General features: G+C 38.9%; 1 protein-coding gene across 6 annotated transcripts in view; it reads right to left on the bottom strand.

Annotated features, from left to right (window-relative positions):
- Nucleotides 1–17,140, bottom strand: part of SCAF4 (SR-related CTD associated factor 4) — a 59,346-nt gene extending 42,206 nt beyond the window's left edge. For all 6 annotated transcript variants that reach the window (XM_026664155.2, XM_087966690.1, XM_026664156.2 and 3 more), the window contains exons 1-2: nt 16,883–17,140; nt 129–212 (exon numbers count right to left, since the gene is read on the bottom strand). In XM_026664155.2, the coding sequence (XP_026519940.1) occupies nt 129–212; nt 16,883–16,912 (114 nt within the window). In that variant the 5' untranslated portion in view covers nt 16,913–17,140. The remainder of the gene's footprint in view (nt 1–128; nt 213–16,882) is intronic.
- Between the last annotated feature and the right edge of the window lie 1,122 nt (nt 17,141–18,262).

An 18,262-nucleotide genomic window follows, 5' to 3' on the forward strand; every position in this document is an offset into this window, starting at 1 on the left:
TGCAAATTAATGAAAATGAACATGAACTCTTGCTTGTAAAAAAACCTAATAAAACACTACAAATCTTATATGTTGCTATGATAGGCCAATTTTGCCTATGATAGAAGAAATATTCTTTATTAGGTTACCTTAATAGCTTTAATGGCAGCTTTAGTGATGAGAATCATCTTTGCACGAGAAATTGGAGGCTTCATCTCCATCAATGAGAAGAGCTAAAAAAAAGTAGCAAAATTAAAAATGCAGTATTTCTAGATAAAGAAATGTCATTTACTACACTGTGTAATCATTCTAAAATTATAAAAGTACACCTATGAAACCGTTTATTCTGATTTGGAATATTAATATCTTAAAATGACACTCTTCTCTACTTTTATGAAAAATTTATTACTTTATAATACTATATATTACCACTCCATTATAAAGAAGTATTTACTCATTAGGCTAAAAGCATTTTCTATTTTAGAACTATGCCAAAATCAATTATATGGTCAAGAAAGTAGAGCAAAATTGCAAAGAACTGTTGATTTTCAAGTTTGTCCTCAATAGCAGCAGATAAAATGACAGAAAACAAGGGAGCCTAAGAATTGCCAATACCCCCTTGCACCTACTAAAGATAAAAAAGTGGAGGAGAAATGTTATGTTTTTAGCTTTTTTCTTTCTAACTCAAAATTCATGTGAGCTCATTAATGAAATGGGGTTTTTTTAATAAGCAGTATATGGCAGCAGTATATGGCAGCAGTATATCTTTGAGGATGGTCAGGGGTGGGATTCAAAAATCCAAGCAACCGGTTCGCTGCCTGGTTGCTGGGTGGGGGGGGGGGGTGGCCTATCAAAACTTCCTGTTTCTGGCTTCTGATGGGCCTCCAGAGCCTGCGGGAGGTCATTTTCGCCCTCCCAAGGGTCTGGAGGCCTCCCCCGAGCCTCTCGGAGGACAAAAACAGCCTCCCCTAGGCTCTGAAGGCCCACGGGAAGCCGGAAATAGGCCCTTTTCACGACTTCCATTTTTCCCGGGAGGGCTGTTTTTTTCCCTCCCAAGGGTCTGGAGGCCTTCCACTGGGCCTCTGGGAGAGTGAAAACAGCCTGCCCGGGCTCTGGAGGCCCTCTGGAAGCTGGAAACAGGCCCATTTCTTGAGTTCTGGAAATCCAGTTTTCCTTCCTACCAGAGCCTCCGCGCAGACCCTGCACTTACCTCGACTGAAAATGGGCCGCATGGAAACTCCATGGAGACTCCTGGGAGGTGAGGGGCAGGGTGGGCAGTGCCAGCCAGTCGGTTGAAATACCGGTTCGGTGAACCAGACATAACTTTAACATCCGGTTTGCCCGAACCGGTAGAATCCCACCCCTGAGGACGGTACAAGGTAATCTTAGCCCATTCTGTAACTGTTCTATTATGTGTAGTTACTTTTAGGAGGAACAAGTGACTCTCAAGAAACTAAGATGTCATAATGTATCAGATTAGTATATGTGTGATCCAAGCAGTGTAGACTTTTGTAATTGACAGATGGAGATTTTGTCAATGTGCATATTGTGTATGTGCCAGCCAAGATTTCTTTGGTATGGCACACAATAAGCTGATAACCACTGAGATCACAATGGCTGGTTTATGCCATAATCTTTCAAGTTCAATTTTCGGATCTTGATATTTTGTGATCTTTTCCAATACTTTTATTTTTTACTGTTCCTTGGTATTGCCACATCAATTATTCACAATTATCCAATTATTCTTCTTTTCAACTATATTTTTCTACCAATTTTTCATTACTGGCACATGGCGATTTTTATACATCCTTTTGGTAAATGTGTTATATTATTTATAACACAGTTATAAAACAGGTATAACAGTTTCTGTAATACTCCTGCACTAGTTTAATATATTATCTACTGTTTCTTCTGCTTTTTTGCACAATTTGCACCTCAAATCATTTGGTAATTTTTCAATGCAAGCCTTGGTTGAATTATTTCAAATAGATTGAACAACCAAAATCAAGCCTTCAATTTATTTTTTTAATTTTCTAATTGTAAGTCATTGCTAAGTTTCATCTTTATCCACTTTTCTCTCATTTTTTTTTTACAGAAATGGACCATGTAATGTCTATGGAGATTCTAAATCTTCCAGGTCATGGTTGTCCCAAAGGGCAACTGGATTTTCTTGAGGTTTTCTTTCCCTTGAAAACATCTTGCTTCTCATCCAAGAAGTTTCATCTGCTCAGAAATCTCTGGTCCCTGGTCTTCCCCTGGGCGAAGCCTCGCCACTGTTGGAGTAAATGTGGCCTCTGGGGCTGGTTGCCTCTTTTTTAAAATAGGTTCCCAATGACTCTCTGCTGGCAGTCTATTTGACTGTGAAGCAAAAGGATTCTCACTGCAGCCTTTTATAAAGGGTAGCTGTGGAGATTGTGACTGAAATGTGGAAGCTCAGAGTCTCCTTCTTCCTGGTTCTATCAGCCTGCAGTGAGTGGGAAGTGATGGGGTCTCCCCCCGGAAAGTCTGTCTGCCTTCTTCGCTCAGCTTGCCTTTCAGCTTTGGAAATCTCTCTTTACAGCGCTCTTTGACACCTCCAAGCGTCTCTTTCCTCAGCCTTAGAGGCTTTCCTGGAATGTAGGGCTTTTGCTCTTATTCGGGCAGCCACTCTTCTACTGCTCGCTCTTGATGCTGAGGGACCTTTCTGATTAACCTGGGGCTATGCTGGGGGCCCCCTTTCACCCCACTTACATGTGTCACCATATGGCTCTCTAAGGCAGCAGTATCCTCCATCCTTTGTTCCTCCTGCTGTATTGGAGGTTTTACGGTTCCCTACTAGGGAGGCACCAGGGCATTTGCAACTACAAAGCGCACCAAACATCGGCTCTGTATGAATGAGCCGGAAAATGGTGGCTGCGCTGGGAGGCTCAAGTTGTCAGCCACATTGCACTAGCAGCTATGTCAGTCAGGCTGGGGCAGCCAGCTTAGTTACTGCAGCGGCTGTATTAGTAAAACCGAGAAATCAGCCAAACCATCGCAGCAGCTCTGTCAGTTAGACCAGGGTAGCCAGCTGAATCATTGGGTGGCTGTGCTGATCAAACGGGAAGCCTGCCAAATTGTTGCAGTGGCTCTGCCGATCAGACCAGGGTAGCCAGCTATTGTAGTAGCGGCTCATATCCAAAAACCGTTCATTTGCTGTGGCGCTGTATTACTCGCCCGAAAGCCATGGTGTTCGGCGAAAAACAGCTGATTGCTGTTGCGGCCAAAAAAACAGCTGATTTGCTAGGATTTGCCACAGTGGCTTTGTTGCTCACCTGAAAATCACTCCGTTTGCTCTATATCCTGACTTCCTTTCTCTTTTGTGTGAGAATCCAAAGAATTCACTCTACCCTTTATCTCTGGGGAGTTCCTTTTAAACGTGTCTCTCTTGGGCCAAGACTGAGTCAAAACTGGGACACAGTCAGGAGAGGCGTGGCTAAAAAATTTAAAAGGACTCAGTCTCTGTGTAGAAAGGCGGAATTAACCCATTCTTTGGTTTCTCTGCTCAGCACACTGGAGAACATTTTGCTTCTCATCCAAGCAGCTTCTTCAGTTCAAAAGTGAAACGTTTTCAAGAAAAAACAAGTCCAGGTGCCTTTTGGAAAGCACCTTTGGAATGACCATGTAATGCTTTTCTTTGTCAGTATTCTGTTTGTCTTTTTATTACTTTTTTTTTATATTCAAATTTTGTTTCCTGCACATGCACTAAGTTCCAATTTTTAACTTTCATCAGTGCTTGTTCTTGGCTATCTTTTACATAATCAGCCAATATATACTTTTCTTTGTTGACCGCTTGTTTAACTTAAACTTCTGCCTCGATGTCTGCAGGCCAGGTATACTCTATCAACATCACTATGGGGATGTAATGCATAGTGAATTATCATCTGTTTCCCTTTTTTTAGTCTAAACTGTCCAGTTCAGCATGTGACCAGTTAATAATTCCACCAGTGTGTCATGTTGGATGTTATGGCCCAAGTGTTGATGGTTCTGATAGTGTTTCCACTGTTTAATTTTGTCTTTAGCAATTTTCTCACTCTTTGGATGTATTTTTTACCAATCACATTTTTAATTTGTCCATGTTATCCAACTGTAAAATGATATTTATAGGCTTCATCATGATGGCACATGATGGTTTGGCTATTTAGCATTTCAGTTCACTTACTGTCCTGGATTTAACCCCAATTTATTCTTATTGTACCACATTTCTCTAGGCCAAAGTCCATTGCTGTATCTGTGCTAAAAAATTCTTACACTTATTCAATGACTGGATTTCAATGTTTGATTTTCCATAAAGCTTCAGATGACCCATATAAAGCAAATATAAGACATTATTAGCATTTTTTGCTGTTTGATAGTCAAGATTTTTCTTTAAAATCACTGAAAATAGAATCACGGCAATGACAAATAAAAATAACTGCCCTGCAAAATGCCTCTCCTAACGTTGACTTTAAAATTTGTTTCAAAATTTTATGGACTATAATTTTCAAGATACTTAAAGCTATTAAACTGAAGCTACAAACTTCAATTGTCCTCTGCCAAACACTTATGAAGGGAGATTCTGATTTACAGTAATAATTTCATGCCCTCACAATAAAAAAAGATGACATTTGTTTAGAACTGGAATACAATCATTAAATCCCTAAATGTTTGTATTTAAGCATTTTCTCGCATATAACCAACTAAGGTTTCAATCCCCAAAGTGAAAAATAACACAAAATTATTATTTCCCCTTTTCAAGGAAAATAGATTGTTGATGCAAACCTCTGTTCTTTATATGGAATATACCTGTAATATAAAAGAAAATATATTTTTCCAAGGCCTAATTCTGCTCTATAAATCATGTTAATGCAGATATTAAGCATAAATAAAAAGAAGTAAACAATTGTTTACTGCCATTTGGATTATATTTGGCTTGGAATCAGTCACTTGTTTTTCCAGTCCCGGCTGTTGAATCTAAGTTTGAGCAATACTATTAACTTTATTTGACTGTATGATTCTTGATCATTCCTTTTCCTAAGTGCAGTTAAAACACTGAACTTCAGATTCAATAAGTTTTCCCCAATAATTTACATAAAGTTAAGCCAAATTCACTTTTCCTTATGGCCATTCTATTTTTACTGTTGACTCTACCATTTGGTGTTTCTTCTGCCAGCAGTGGTTAGTTGTTATGATCCTGAAAGCTGGATGGAAGATTTTCATTCTAGTGTTCCTACATAAGATTTTACGTGAATATACTGTTTTATACTTTTATTAAAACCTCTGCCTTTTTAGTAAATTTGTTCAGCAATTAAGCAATTCATAAACCTCATAATTAGATTTCTAGTTAATACCCACAATTTTATTGTTGAATTTACATGATAGCTATTCAGATGCACAATGAACAATTCTACTTTTAGAACCATCTAATTTATTTGTTTAAAAGCCTTATATTTTCAACTGTCATGGTTTTTATCATTCCTCTCTATTCCTGGCCTTTTCCTGAACATACAGGACGTTAGTCTTACCTGACACACTCCTTCTTGGTGTGGTGAGAGAGAATCCAAGGAATGGGTTAACTCTGCTTCTTTTGCTCGGAAACTGAGTCAATCAGTTCTTTGCTCAGGCCTCTTCTGCCTGCGCATGCCCAGTTTTGATGAATGCGTAGTGATTGACTTGACATCTTTCGTTGCTGATTCTGGTCACTCCTGGATTTTGGACCAGACAGTCGCCAGGGTGGTTGTATTCTCTTTCAGCACACCGAGGAGTGTGTCAGGTAAGACCAACACCCCTTCTCCATTGTGCTGAACAGAGAATCCAAAGAATGGGACATACCAAAGCCGGCATCCTAAGGGTGGATAGCGGTCTGGTCCTTAGTCTCCCAATCTATATGCACCTTCTGAAGCATCTGTCTGCCAAAGGCCACTTCAGCTGAAGCAAAGGCGTCCAGTTTGTCGTGTCTTATGAACGGCGATGGAGAAGACCATGTTGCTGCCCTACAGATGTCCTCAATGGAGACCTGTGTATTCCATGCAGCCGTCATGCCTGTGCTTCTGGTCGAATGGGCTGTCACTCGCCTGGGCATTATTAACAGAATATTTCAGGAATGACTTGTTTTACTATCCCACCCACATCCCAAAATAGCTACCTGAATTGCCCAAGTAAATAAGGTATACTCACACAGATGTCATTGATGTAATCATTGTTTAGAAGAATTATGTCAATATAGTACTGGACTTTTTAATATTTTCCTCTCGGAGGAAAATGGAAACGTCTTTATGGAAGTTTTTTTGGGTGGCATTTTTATATTGTATTCATATTCTTTATTACAAAAAGGAACACTTATAAAACAAATTGGAGTAATACTAATGAAAGCAGTTGGCTAATACAGACTACAACTTTTGGAAAAGAGAATGGGAAATATGAAATCTTTCTTTCTGTGGAGTAAGTCTTTCCAAAAGCCCTTAACAAAACCAATATGGAAAATATTTCTTAAAATCAGAGAACAGAAATGTTAGAGTCAGCACAGAGGAGCAAAACATCACTTACAGTGTCTATCCTTGAATACATACAGAAAGGGAAGCATGCTGATTCCCCAGACAAAGGTTCCCATGGTGAAAACTATTCTTCCCATTATTCTTCTTAATATGTTATCAGGATCCAACAGTAACTTTACTCTCTGTCCTATACTCTGATGACAGCTCACAGCATACAAACTCTCAGTGTGTGAAAATTAGTAATGTACTAAAAAATATATATCAAAATTTTCAGTTCCAGTTGAAGCTCATCAATGCTCTTCACTGCTAAAATATCCTGAACTAAAAATGGTCCCATCCAAGTACAGTTCTAAATATCTCTTTTGAACTAAAACAACGTTTCAAGCATTCAGAACAGTATCATACTACTTCTAATAATAACAGAACAAACCAGTTAAATCCCGAAATAACTGTTTAAATTCAAAACTTATTGCAAGTTCCTCCTATCCTGCATTATAGATAGGAATGTAATACAATTAAGTGTTCAAATTTCCATAAACAATGCCAAGATTCTTTGTTTGGTGAGTTTAATAGATAGGCCAAATAAAACATTGTTATTCATGTCATACATCCTTCTATGAGATGGTGACAGAACCAGACAAAAGACCAAACAATTTTGTTCAAAAAAACCTAGAATTATATCATAAAAATATACTTCAAAATAATTTTTTTTTAAGAGTATGTTTGCAGTTTCTTATTCCAATAATAATTCTTATGTTGTGTTATGGTATTTTATTGTGTTCTCTATCAAATTGCCTCCAATTCTGTAACATAGCCACTTACATTTTGTGATTCTATATTGTGAAGACAAAATCGCTAACATTCATCTATATAGCAAAATGTCATTAACTAGAACTGTCAGAACTATTTCTTTCTGAGCCCTTGGTTTCCTTCCCATTCCTTCTCATCCACTCTGTTGTAATCATAAGGGTGCTAAATGAAGATTGGTGTCTTCTTTCCTACTTCTAAAAATTGCATCTACTAAACCAGCTCACTAAACCAATCAGATTGTTCAATTTTACTAGTAAATTTAATCATATAAATGTTATGATTGGATATAAAAGGCATTGGCTGGGCCTGGCAAATTGAGCTTCTAGTATCTAATATAGGGAGAGACCAAAACGATGTTGTCATTCTGAAAAAGTTCAGTGAAGGGTTAGTGAAAAGGGAAGAGTACAGTAAACTTCCATTCAAGCTGGTGGTCATTGGAGGGTTACCAGACGGTGGAGAAAAACTTACTGAAAGGAAAGGGTAGCCCTAATCTTTCTAAGATAATTGTTATGATGGCAAATGTGTCCTGTTGTTTCTTTAGAATTGTGGTTGAATCCTGTGTTCAGTCATATGTTAAATTTACCTTGGGATTCATATGTCAGATTTATAGAGGCTGGATAGTTTATGTAGTTCTTCTCATGCCAACAGTTCCAATAACTGTCTGATCATAGTTATAGTTGCAAAGAAAGCCGATTTCCAAATAAGACATTTCGTGTACAATTAGTGGATGAGTTCAAAACAATAGTACAGTGGAATTTTTAAAACCAGTTGGAGTTGACATAAAGGAAATCTATGAACAAGATGTAACTTCAGAAAGAAACACACAGTAATTTCTTGATGTATGAACACATGAAGGTGGATGGTCCCTGGGAATCTGAAAGGCCTCAAATCAGCAATGACATCTTTACTGTGTTCCAGACTGTCTGTTTAGAAAAGGCCTATACAGGCAGTCCCGTTTATATATCCATTCCATTATAAGAATTATTGTACAACTCAAGTTTTTTATAAATCAGATTACCATATGTACTGTGTATGTTCATTATGCTTGTGCATGCACAAGAAGCTAGCTATATTTTACAGGTTTTCCATTGCTTACGGGAAAAAAATCTATAAAATTGACCTAGAACTTATATAAACCAGAGATCTATATGTGAAAAATTGAAGCTGTAACGGACCAGATCTTTTTCCTCCTTTGCTAGCAGCAAAGGTACAATTGATTTCATATATTTCAACTACTGATGTTCAGCAGAAGACTAGGCTAAGGTCAGGGATGTCAAACTGTCAGATGGGCCAGACGTGCATACCATGGCCACCCCACCTCCATGAGGGGGGAAATGTTGCAAAACATCACGTGACTGCAACGTGACGCTTCAAGTTTGACACCTGTGGGCTAGGTTGTAGCACAGTATTTGCAAGGCCTGATAACCTGAAAATTGCAACTGTAACCACTTCAATTCTGGTTGAAGCTGGAGTTCTGAGGATGTGCAACAGAGGTTTGTGGGCAATTGAACCAATACTGAGTCCCAAAATGTTGAGCTACAAATCACCTTGGTGACTTCAGCCCTCTTCATTTAAGTCTTGAGCAGAATACAAATCAGGAAGGAGAGCAACAGAAAGGCTTAGAGTGGAACTTTGGATTATAGGAAGTTCAGTGCATCTGAGGCTACGATTCCCTCTATAGAAAACCACAAGATGAACTGGTGAATTGCTTGGCAATACAATCTATATTTGTACACTGGGAGATGTTAATGGAACTTTAAATAATGTAGGATTAGGTCACCTGGATGTGCTTCTTGTCTGAACCACCTTGCACTAGCTTTGCATTTCTCCCCTCCTCACTTTAGAGTCTCCAGAAAACTATAGAAGATCCCTTCTGAAACACTTCCCAAGCTTTTCCCCCACCTGCGGCTGAGTTGTCTCTAATCAGACTATTGCCTAGACTGAGGATCTTCCTATTTCCCAAGGTCATTCCCACATACCATTACATTATAATTCAACTTCCGATATGCTCTGCTGAGAGGGATACAAGATGAGGCTCCATCTAGAGGACTCCCTCATTATAAACCAAAACTCTTTGGCAACTGATATATATTCAGCTTGTGCTCTTGTCCGTTGATATTGTGCTAATGACATAGTGAACATTCAAACATACCCAAATGCCCAGCACCTATGGATCATATAGCCAGGCAGTAGGCATTCCCAATATTGAAGGCTGATATCACACGTGACTAGGGTAAATGGTAATGTTTCCCTTATCACTTTTACTATCTAGAATTTTGAGCTTACAGAATATTAAGGGAGAGAGAAGCTGAAACAGTAGAACAGTGGCTCCCAACCTTTTGGGCACCAGGGTCAAATTCCACGGAGAGAGGTTTTTCTGCAGACCAGAGGGAGTATGGTTTTGTGTGCTACCTGCATCCTGTGGATGAGGCTTCGTTTATTTGTTCAGCCCAATGCCAATCCATGGACCAGGGTTGGGGAACCCCTGTAGTAGAGGTCTAATGAATAGCACCGAACACAACTATGGGTAAAACAAATTGAAAATACTACATTAACACCTTGGTTAGATTTAAAATGAAGTATGTGAAAGCAGCAGCCCTTAATCAGAAAAAAATTGAAAGCCACTATCAGAGATATCCATAGTCCAATAGCATTCACAGCATAATACTTTTTAGTTTTCTAGCATTTGATAGGAGAGCCAAACCTGCTATGGTGTCCAAAATAATTCCCCAGACACAGATGTTATGAAAGGAAGAGATTACTGTTTTCCTGATTTGTGGGAAGCACAGATGCAATAGGTATCAGATTGCTAACCAGTTATCACACTTCCGTTGAGGAAGAAGAATAGCAGATTATCTTCTCCATAGGAATGGATATTAACTCTCCAACTGTGGAAAACCATCCAAGGAGCTACTTTATGATCTCTATAAGCACCAAGGGGAAGATGGTGTATTAAAAATGTAAGCCCAGAAATTTGAATGTTTAAAACCTTTAGTGGCCTGGGTAAGACTAAGCACACCAAAGATTTCATCTAGAACTTACAGTATTGCATATCCATAGAGAAGATTGGAATTATTTTATTTGGATAACAAAATATGACTTGGGAATCTTTTTGTGGGACTGGTTCTTTGACAATAAGTTGGAACATTTAAAAGTTCTAACACAATTTGAGAAACGTTGGGTGAGTAAACAAAGCCTGTTCTCTATGGCATTATCTTGGTACAGGTAGTCCTCACTTAACAACAATAATTGAGCCTGCAATTATGGTAATAAATGGTGAGGGTCCTGAGCAGGTCATTATGTGACTGCACCCAATTTTACAACCTGCTCTCTGGCACTCATTAAGCAAATGCAATGGTTAAGCAAACTCACTGTTCACTATGGGCCATTTTATGCTTGAACCAAAAGTATATGCTGGTTTCAGTTTGGGGGGGATAAATTGCAGTCACTGCAAACGGCTGTGAGGGCTGGTTGCTGAGCATCCAAAATGTAGTCTCATGACCAGCACGGCCACAACTGTCAGAACTTTGAATATCAGCTGTATGTACCTCTTCTGCAGGTGCCTTATAACTTTGAATGGTTGATAACTGACCAGTCACAAGTTGAGGACTACATGTACTCATTCTTGCTTTGTGCTTCCCTTGTACCCCTCAGAAAAAAGGTGCCTCTGTATAAGCACTGTTTCAACAGTTTCACACCTACAAGTAGATGATTTTGGTTGTCTTATCTTTATGTCTAGTGGAACTGGCCAAAATGGACTTTTTTCCTTCATTTTGATCAGCATTTTCCTAAAAACTCTCCAAATAGTTTGCTGCCACTAAGTAACAGGAAACTAGAATTTATTTGGACTGGTCATCTCATATATTTCATTTTTTTATCCACATCATCATCATTTTAGCCACTGTCTATCCACTGCAGGATGAAGGCCTCTTTCACATGTTTCCATTGGGCCTGCAATACTTGATGACGTCGATCCATCTTGTTTTAGGTCTCTTTCATGGATGTGTTTTGTCAAGTTGAATCCATTCTAAGACTGCCTTGGTCCATCTGCCATCACTACTTCTTGCTATGTGTATAGCCCATTTCCATTTCAATTCTTTTGCTCTCTTAATCATATCGTATAATTTTGTTTTTCTAATCCATGTGCAGGTCTTTCGATCTTGTCTTGTAATGCCGAGCATTAATCTATCTGTAGCTATTTTAAGAGTTATAGTTTTGGTTAGTTTACTAACAATTTGGTATCCTGATAATGAGTCTCTGGAAATCAGGTTTAAGAGTTGTTTGGATAATATTCTGTATGCTAAGAAATACAGAGTGATGGCCCCAGATGCCTTTTATGGTACTGATTTGGTGAACCTTCTTCAAAATAATATCATATTAACAGGATTGAGTATGATATCTCCATATTGTGAGATCAGAAACCCAGAGTCCCAAAAGTCCACAGGGTTATTTGTAAGACAACTGCTCTACAGTAAAGAAAATTATTTTGGTCTTGTATGCTGTAATGGCCCAATTGATCTAGTTGACAATAGTTGCCCGTCACTGCAGGTAAATCATTATGCATAATTTGGAGGGGAAAGAAGAGAGAATATAAACTTTATGCTTTTATATTTGCTTCATTGTCTAATTTTACTTTAGATTTTAACATTTAATATTAAAATATTTTCTTTCCCACATAAGCTTGTACTGAGTGAGGAGACTGGTAACTGGTATATCACAGAAGTGAGTACACCCTCTCACATTTTATAAATATTTAAGTATATCTTTTCATGTGACAACACTGAAATGATACTTGGCTATAATGTAGAGAGTATACAGCTTGTATAACAATGTAAATGTGCTGTCCCCTCAAAATAATTCAAATGATAGAAAGTATTTGGGATTTCCTTCCTCTATACTTTCATCCTTGCAATCAAGCCTTGCAACTTTTTCACTGCACTACACTGTGCTATATTTATGCTTTTTTAACCTATAAAGAAAAAGCTAATACATTTTGTGAGGACCATAAGAATTTACAAATTAAGACAAAATTGTGGGTCTTTTTTTCTTTTCCATGTTTCTCTTTTATTTTTAGTTCAGATCAGATCTCAGAACAGAAAGTAAAAATAAAATACTGACTAATACTAATTCTGACTAGAGGCAGAAGGAAACATAACCATTTTATACTGAAACTAAAATGTATACGTAAGTTGGAAGGTATACTGTAAATCCTTGTGAATTAATTACTTGAAGTAGTGTCTTAATTTATATCAATTTATCCATATTTTAATATATAGATCAGAGTGCTTCCTCTATGACCTTTCTTTGAAGGCTCTTTAATTGTCAAAACAAGACGGAAGGTTCCTTCAATAAAGTTCTCACACTAATGGTACATCTTACCTAACGTTCATCATACCACACCATCCATTGTAAGAAAGTCTCAAGACTTCTATTTTGAGTGAATGTGTTTTCAGTTCAAAATACTTCCACAATAGCTGGGCAACATATTCTGAAGTTGGAAAAACTGTTTTAAACTAGAGTAATATTCTTGAAATAGAGTATTTCAAGTTTGACTTCAAATTACTGTGATACTTTTAAGTGATTTTATTACAGTGACTACTTTGAGTTTGTTCATTAATTAGTGCTACAATTTTAATATTTATATTTAATTTATATATAAAACATAGTTGGAAAGCTATTTCTCTTAAAATGTTTTAAGTAATAAACCTAGAATTGCTTAAGAAGAAAATATTCAATTAAATATTTTATTCATTTATTCATTTTTTATGCCATTCAGCTTACTGATAAGCGATCTTGGGCAGATATAATACACCTTTAACTCAATGTATCTGAGACCAACATTCATTCGCTTTTAAAATTAATCACAAGGCTAACATTCTTAAAAATAATTTTAACACAATGACTTTAAGAAAAATGTTACCATTTTCAAAAAAATTAATTAAAATTATTTAATTACTGTTTGTACTCTTATTGAAACAGCTGGAAGGAACAGAATTACCCTTCTGTAAACAATAAAATTTATATTTACTATATACCAATAAACATTTAAGAATTAAGAAGCTTGGGACTTTACCCAAATTAAAAACCAGGGGCATGTGTCACTTTGAACTGCCTTATAACAGTAGGGACATGCAGAATATATATTTCTTATTCTGTATCTCTAGCAATGTGCAGGAAAGAAATAGAATAAGAGGAACAGCAAAACCTTGGAAGTCTCCTAGTCCAAATCCCTGCCCAGCACAAGAATCCTCTTCCCAATGAAAACGTATAGTACTGAAGGACCCACAACTCTAGGGTCAGGCTGTTCCTCCATTGAGAGAAAAGGGAAATCTCAAAGCACACACAGATGTACTTTAATCTTCAGCTATTGAACTAGTATGGGAGTGGGAGCAGTACAGCTTCTTCTGCTATAATTAGGATACACATATTCAACTGCTATATACAGAAATAAATGCTGAATAATATTACTATTTCATCATGTCTCAGACCTAACTCTATCTAAGGCACACTGCAAAATCACACTCATTATGGATCATTAGGCAACTTTCCATTTTCTTGCTAGAAATCTTATTGAAATTAAATGTTATTTCTAAGGTAAGCAACTACTGTATGCAATAGTCAATGGTGTGCATTTTGAAATGACAATACCCCTTCCAATAATTAACTAGTATAGTGCCTAGCAATCTTCTTTAATCTGATGTCACTTCATTCACATCATATATTGGACTACAGCTCCTAGAGTTATATCCCTCACCAGATCTTACACATTGATTCTCTTTTAATATGCTAAGCCAGTGATGACTAACCTTTTCATTGCCGCATGCCTACAGTGCATGCACGTACACGCACCTGCATCCATAATGCAATACGCGCGTGACCCCCGCCCCTGCGCACACGACCGTGTGCACTGCGCACCTCTGTGCATGCACGCGTGACTCCCCATGTGCACCATGTGCCTCTGCGCATGTGCACGCATCTTCTGTGCCCCCCCTCCCTGCTCAGCAGATACCCGACAATCAGCTGGCTGTCGGGAGGTGTACACACATGCGCAGTGGATCTGTTCTGGGTGATGGCTCAAGTGCCGGCACACGTGCCATAGATTCACCATCACGGTTGCATATGTGCTTCAGACTCAAAACAGACAAAAATCACACACTGATCATGCACAGAAACCCAGCTGCTAGGTGCTATAGATTAATACATTTGCAAGGCAATACATCAGGGAAGGCAATCCTAAGGAAAAAAATTAATATAGCTGAATAACATCTATTGAATCAAAGCAAATCAGCACTTTATCTTCTCAACCTTGGAAGTTTTTAAGATGTATGGACTTCAACTCCACAATTTCCCAGTCAGAGTCCTAAAGCTGCCAAGGTTGGGAAAGACTGCTTTATAGCATTTTTATCTGACCCCAAGAAAAGTGTGGCATTCTGAATCTGCCATTCAATTGTAGCAACTGAGCATATGAGAAGCATTTGAACTCCAGACAATTGTATATAGATCTCTTGTTATTCACCTAATTTAAATATTAATTCTTTATGGATCCAAAAACCAAAGAGTCCACCACTTTTGTAACAAATTGTGCTTTAAATGCAGTTTTGTCACAAATTACTTATATCTATGTTTAACCAGGAGGGATATACAGGTAGTCATTTAGTGACCATTCAAAATTACAAAAAAGTGACTTACAACTGGTCCTTGCACTTGTAACCGTTGCAGCATGCCCAGTTCAGTGATCAAAATTTGGGCACTTGGAAATCAGAATGCATTTACAATGGTCATATTTTTACAGTGTTTTTCCAACAAGCACAGTCAATGAGAGAAGCTGGATTTGCTTAAGCCACAAGATTCACTTAACAGCTACAATGATTCACTTAACAATTGTGGCAGAAAAGGTCATAAAATTGGGTGTTATTCACTTAACAACCATCTTGTTTAATAACAGAAATTCTGAACTCAATTATGATAGTAAGTCTGGGACTACCTAAAGTGATCCATTAGCTCAATTTACAATAATTGCTGTGAATTAATTTTGCAGAGTTTTCTGTTCAATGAATTAAACCAGGGGTCTTCAAACTTGACAGCTTTAAGACTTGTGGACTTTAATTCCCAGAATTCCTCCTCCAGTCACGTTAGCTCAGAAATTCTGGGAGTTGAAGTCCACAAGTCTTAAACTTGCCTAGTTTGAAGACCCTTGAGTTAAACCATGAAACTTCCATTGTACCTTCTGTTAAAGAAAACCTATATTCAGGTATGTAGCTAAACAAAAGCCATACACCACCCCTGTAGTTCATACAGGTTTAGGAGTACTTTTATGAACGTAAATTTGTGAATTGCTGGAAAAATTCATGCAAAGTTTCAAATAAATGTATGATACTGCTTGAAATTCTATAGTACTGTCTATAAATTATTTGCTTAATACAGATAGTCCTCGACTTACAACAGTTTGTTTAGTGGCCATTTGAAGTTACAGCAGCACTGAAAAAAGTTATTTATAACCATTTTTCACTTATGACCACTGCAGCATCCCCATGGTCACATGATCAAAATTGAAATGTTTGGGCTCATATTTATGACAGTTGCATTATCCCAGGGTCATGGGATCGCATTTTGTGACCTTCTGACAAGCAAAGTCGATGGGGAAGCCAGATTCACTTAACAACTGTGTTATAAACTTAATAACCGCAATGATTCGCTTAACAAATGTGGCAAGAAAAGTCATAAAATGAGGCAAAACTCAGTAACATAAATTTAGGGCTCAGTTGTGGTTGTAAGTAGAGGATTACCTGTATTCAGTGCAACTGCCTCTTTATATTCACAACCTTACTGTTAAAATAATGTTCCAGAGCGTCTACTTCATCTTCCCTCAATCTCCCCACCAATTTGAGCACTACTGTTTGCGTTATTCATCTCCCGTTTCTGTAATATGCAAATGGGCGAGACTTGAGACTGGGTTCAAGCATTTAACCAACGTTTTGAAAGATCAAATACTAGACCGTAAACGATTTTTTTTTTCCTGGTTTCACGCTGAGCTCTTCATTACATCTGTAAAGGAAAAAGGGCAAACACTTCCTCTTCGCTCCACCCCATCTCTCTCGGCAAACTGGCGCACACATACACAATGGGAATGCCCACTCCACCGACAGGAGGAGTGTAACCTAGCACGCAGATAGGCGTCCAGCGACGAACTTCTACTCCCTTTCTTTCGGTCTCTGCCCCTCTCTGGCTCCACAGCTGGCCTTAAGCAGCTCTGCAAAGTTTCCTCCACAATTGGGACCACGGCAAACTAGGTTGTTTCTCTGAGGGCTTCATAGGGCAGAGGGAATGAGCTTCATAAGCAAGGGGGAGCCCTCAGAGATAGGCCTCGTGTCACCCGATGCAGCTTGGCCTCACACACACCGGGCCCAGAAGAGACCTCAGCTTAGGAGGAAAAAAAAAAACCTCAAAGCCCCGATAATTCTTCCACTCAAGCCCGTCCCAACCACTAACACTTCCTCATAGTTCCAGTTAGGGGCCGTGCCAACAACCACCTCTCCCATCCAAGAGGCCGAGCCCTGCCGGGCCTGGCTGCCTCGCGCTCGCCCGCCGGACTCCATTCTCACCTCCTGGTTGAAGGCGTTCACTGCCTCCATGTTTGTCGGTCGGCGGCCTACGCTACCGCGCGCGAGGAGCTGAAAGGTGATCGCCGAACGTCGTTTTCAGCAACGTCCCGCCTTCAAGGCCTCGGCGCTAACATGTCCGTTTTGGCGGCAGCCCGCAGCGACTCGCTGGCGAACTTTTCGCACAGACTGTCTCACTCTCTCTCTTTCTCTCCAAGCGGAACGGCAAAGTACACGCCGCGAACAGCAGCCTGGGATAGCAAGGACCTCCCAAGCCTCGCGCCACCCATCGGAGGAAGGAGACCGCAGGACAAAAACCATAGACACACAAGCGAGCGAGTGCGCACGCGCGCAAGGAAACGTACGAGATTGAGCTTTCTTTTCCCTCTTCTCGACTTTGCTGCGCTACTTCCGAAGACTCTTTAAGGGTACCTTGTCCTTGATCAATGAATATTTTGCTGACTTGTCTTCACGTTAACCATAAACACGAATATCCACCAGCACTTAAATAATACATGCCGGTTAAAATCAAAAGGGCGATTTAAAAAAAATCGGTACTTTTTCTATTCTTACAATTTAAAGACGTCAGAGCGAATGTTGTAATCCTGTGGACGGTTGGAAACGAACCCATTGCTGGTGGGGATTAAGGTCCTTCAGGACTGAGACTTTCTGGGTCTACCAATTCGAAAAATTACACATCTGCTCAATCACAGCCTCTAACCACAGGTGTTTCCAGGTAGAAGGTTCTTAGTAGTACAGGTAGTTGTTGACTTACAAGAGTTCGCTTAGTGACCATTCAAAGTTACAACGGCACTGAAAAAAGTGACTTTTATAACCATTTTTCACACTTAACACCATTGCAGCATCCCCATGGTCAAGACTTACCTTTGGATGCTTGGCAACTGTCTCACATTTATGACGGTTGCAGTGTCCCAGAGTCATGTGATCAGCTTTTGAAGCCTTGTGACAAGCAAAGTCAATGGGGAACCCAGATTCACTTAGCAACCTTGTTACTAATTTAACAACTGCAGTGATTCACTTCTGCATCAAGAAAAGTTGTAAAAGGGCGAAGCTCATTTAACAAATTTCTCACTTAGCAACAAAAGTTTTGACCTCAGTTATGGCTGTAAGCTGAGGACTACCTGTACTAGCACACAAAACAATAAGATTTGCCTTTTCCTCCATTCTGGGCTCTATAGTGGCGTACACCTAGTCCTCAACTTACAATAGTTCATTTAGTGGCCATTTCAAGTTACAATAGCACTAAAAAAAGTGACAACCATTTTTCACACTTACAAAGTTGCAGAATCCCCATAATCAAAATTAACATGCATGGCAACTGACTCATATTTATGATGGTTGGAGTGTCCTGGGTGTGATTAC

Source organism: Notechis scutatus, chromosome 5, assembly GCF_049901735.1.
Source record: "Notechis scutatus isolate UNSWTSFEM ecotype Mainland chromosome 5, rNotScu1.2, whole genome shotgun sequence".
NCBI classification, from domain to species: Eukaryota; Metazoa; Chordata; class Lepidosauria; order Squamata; family Elapidae; genus Notechis; species Notechis scutatus.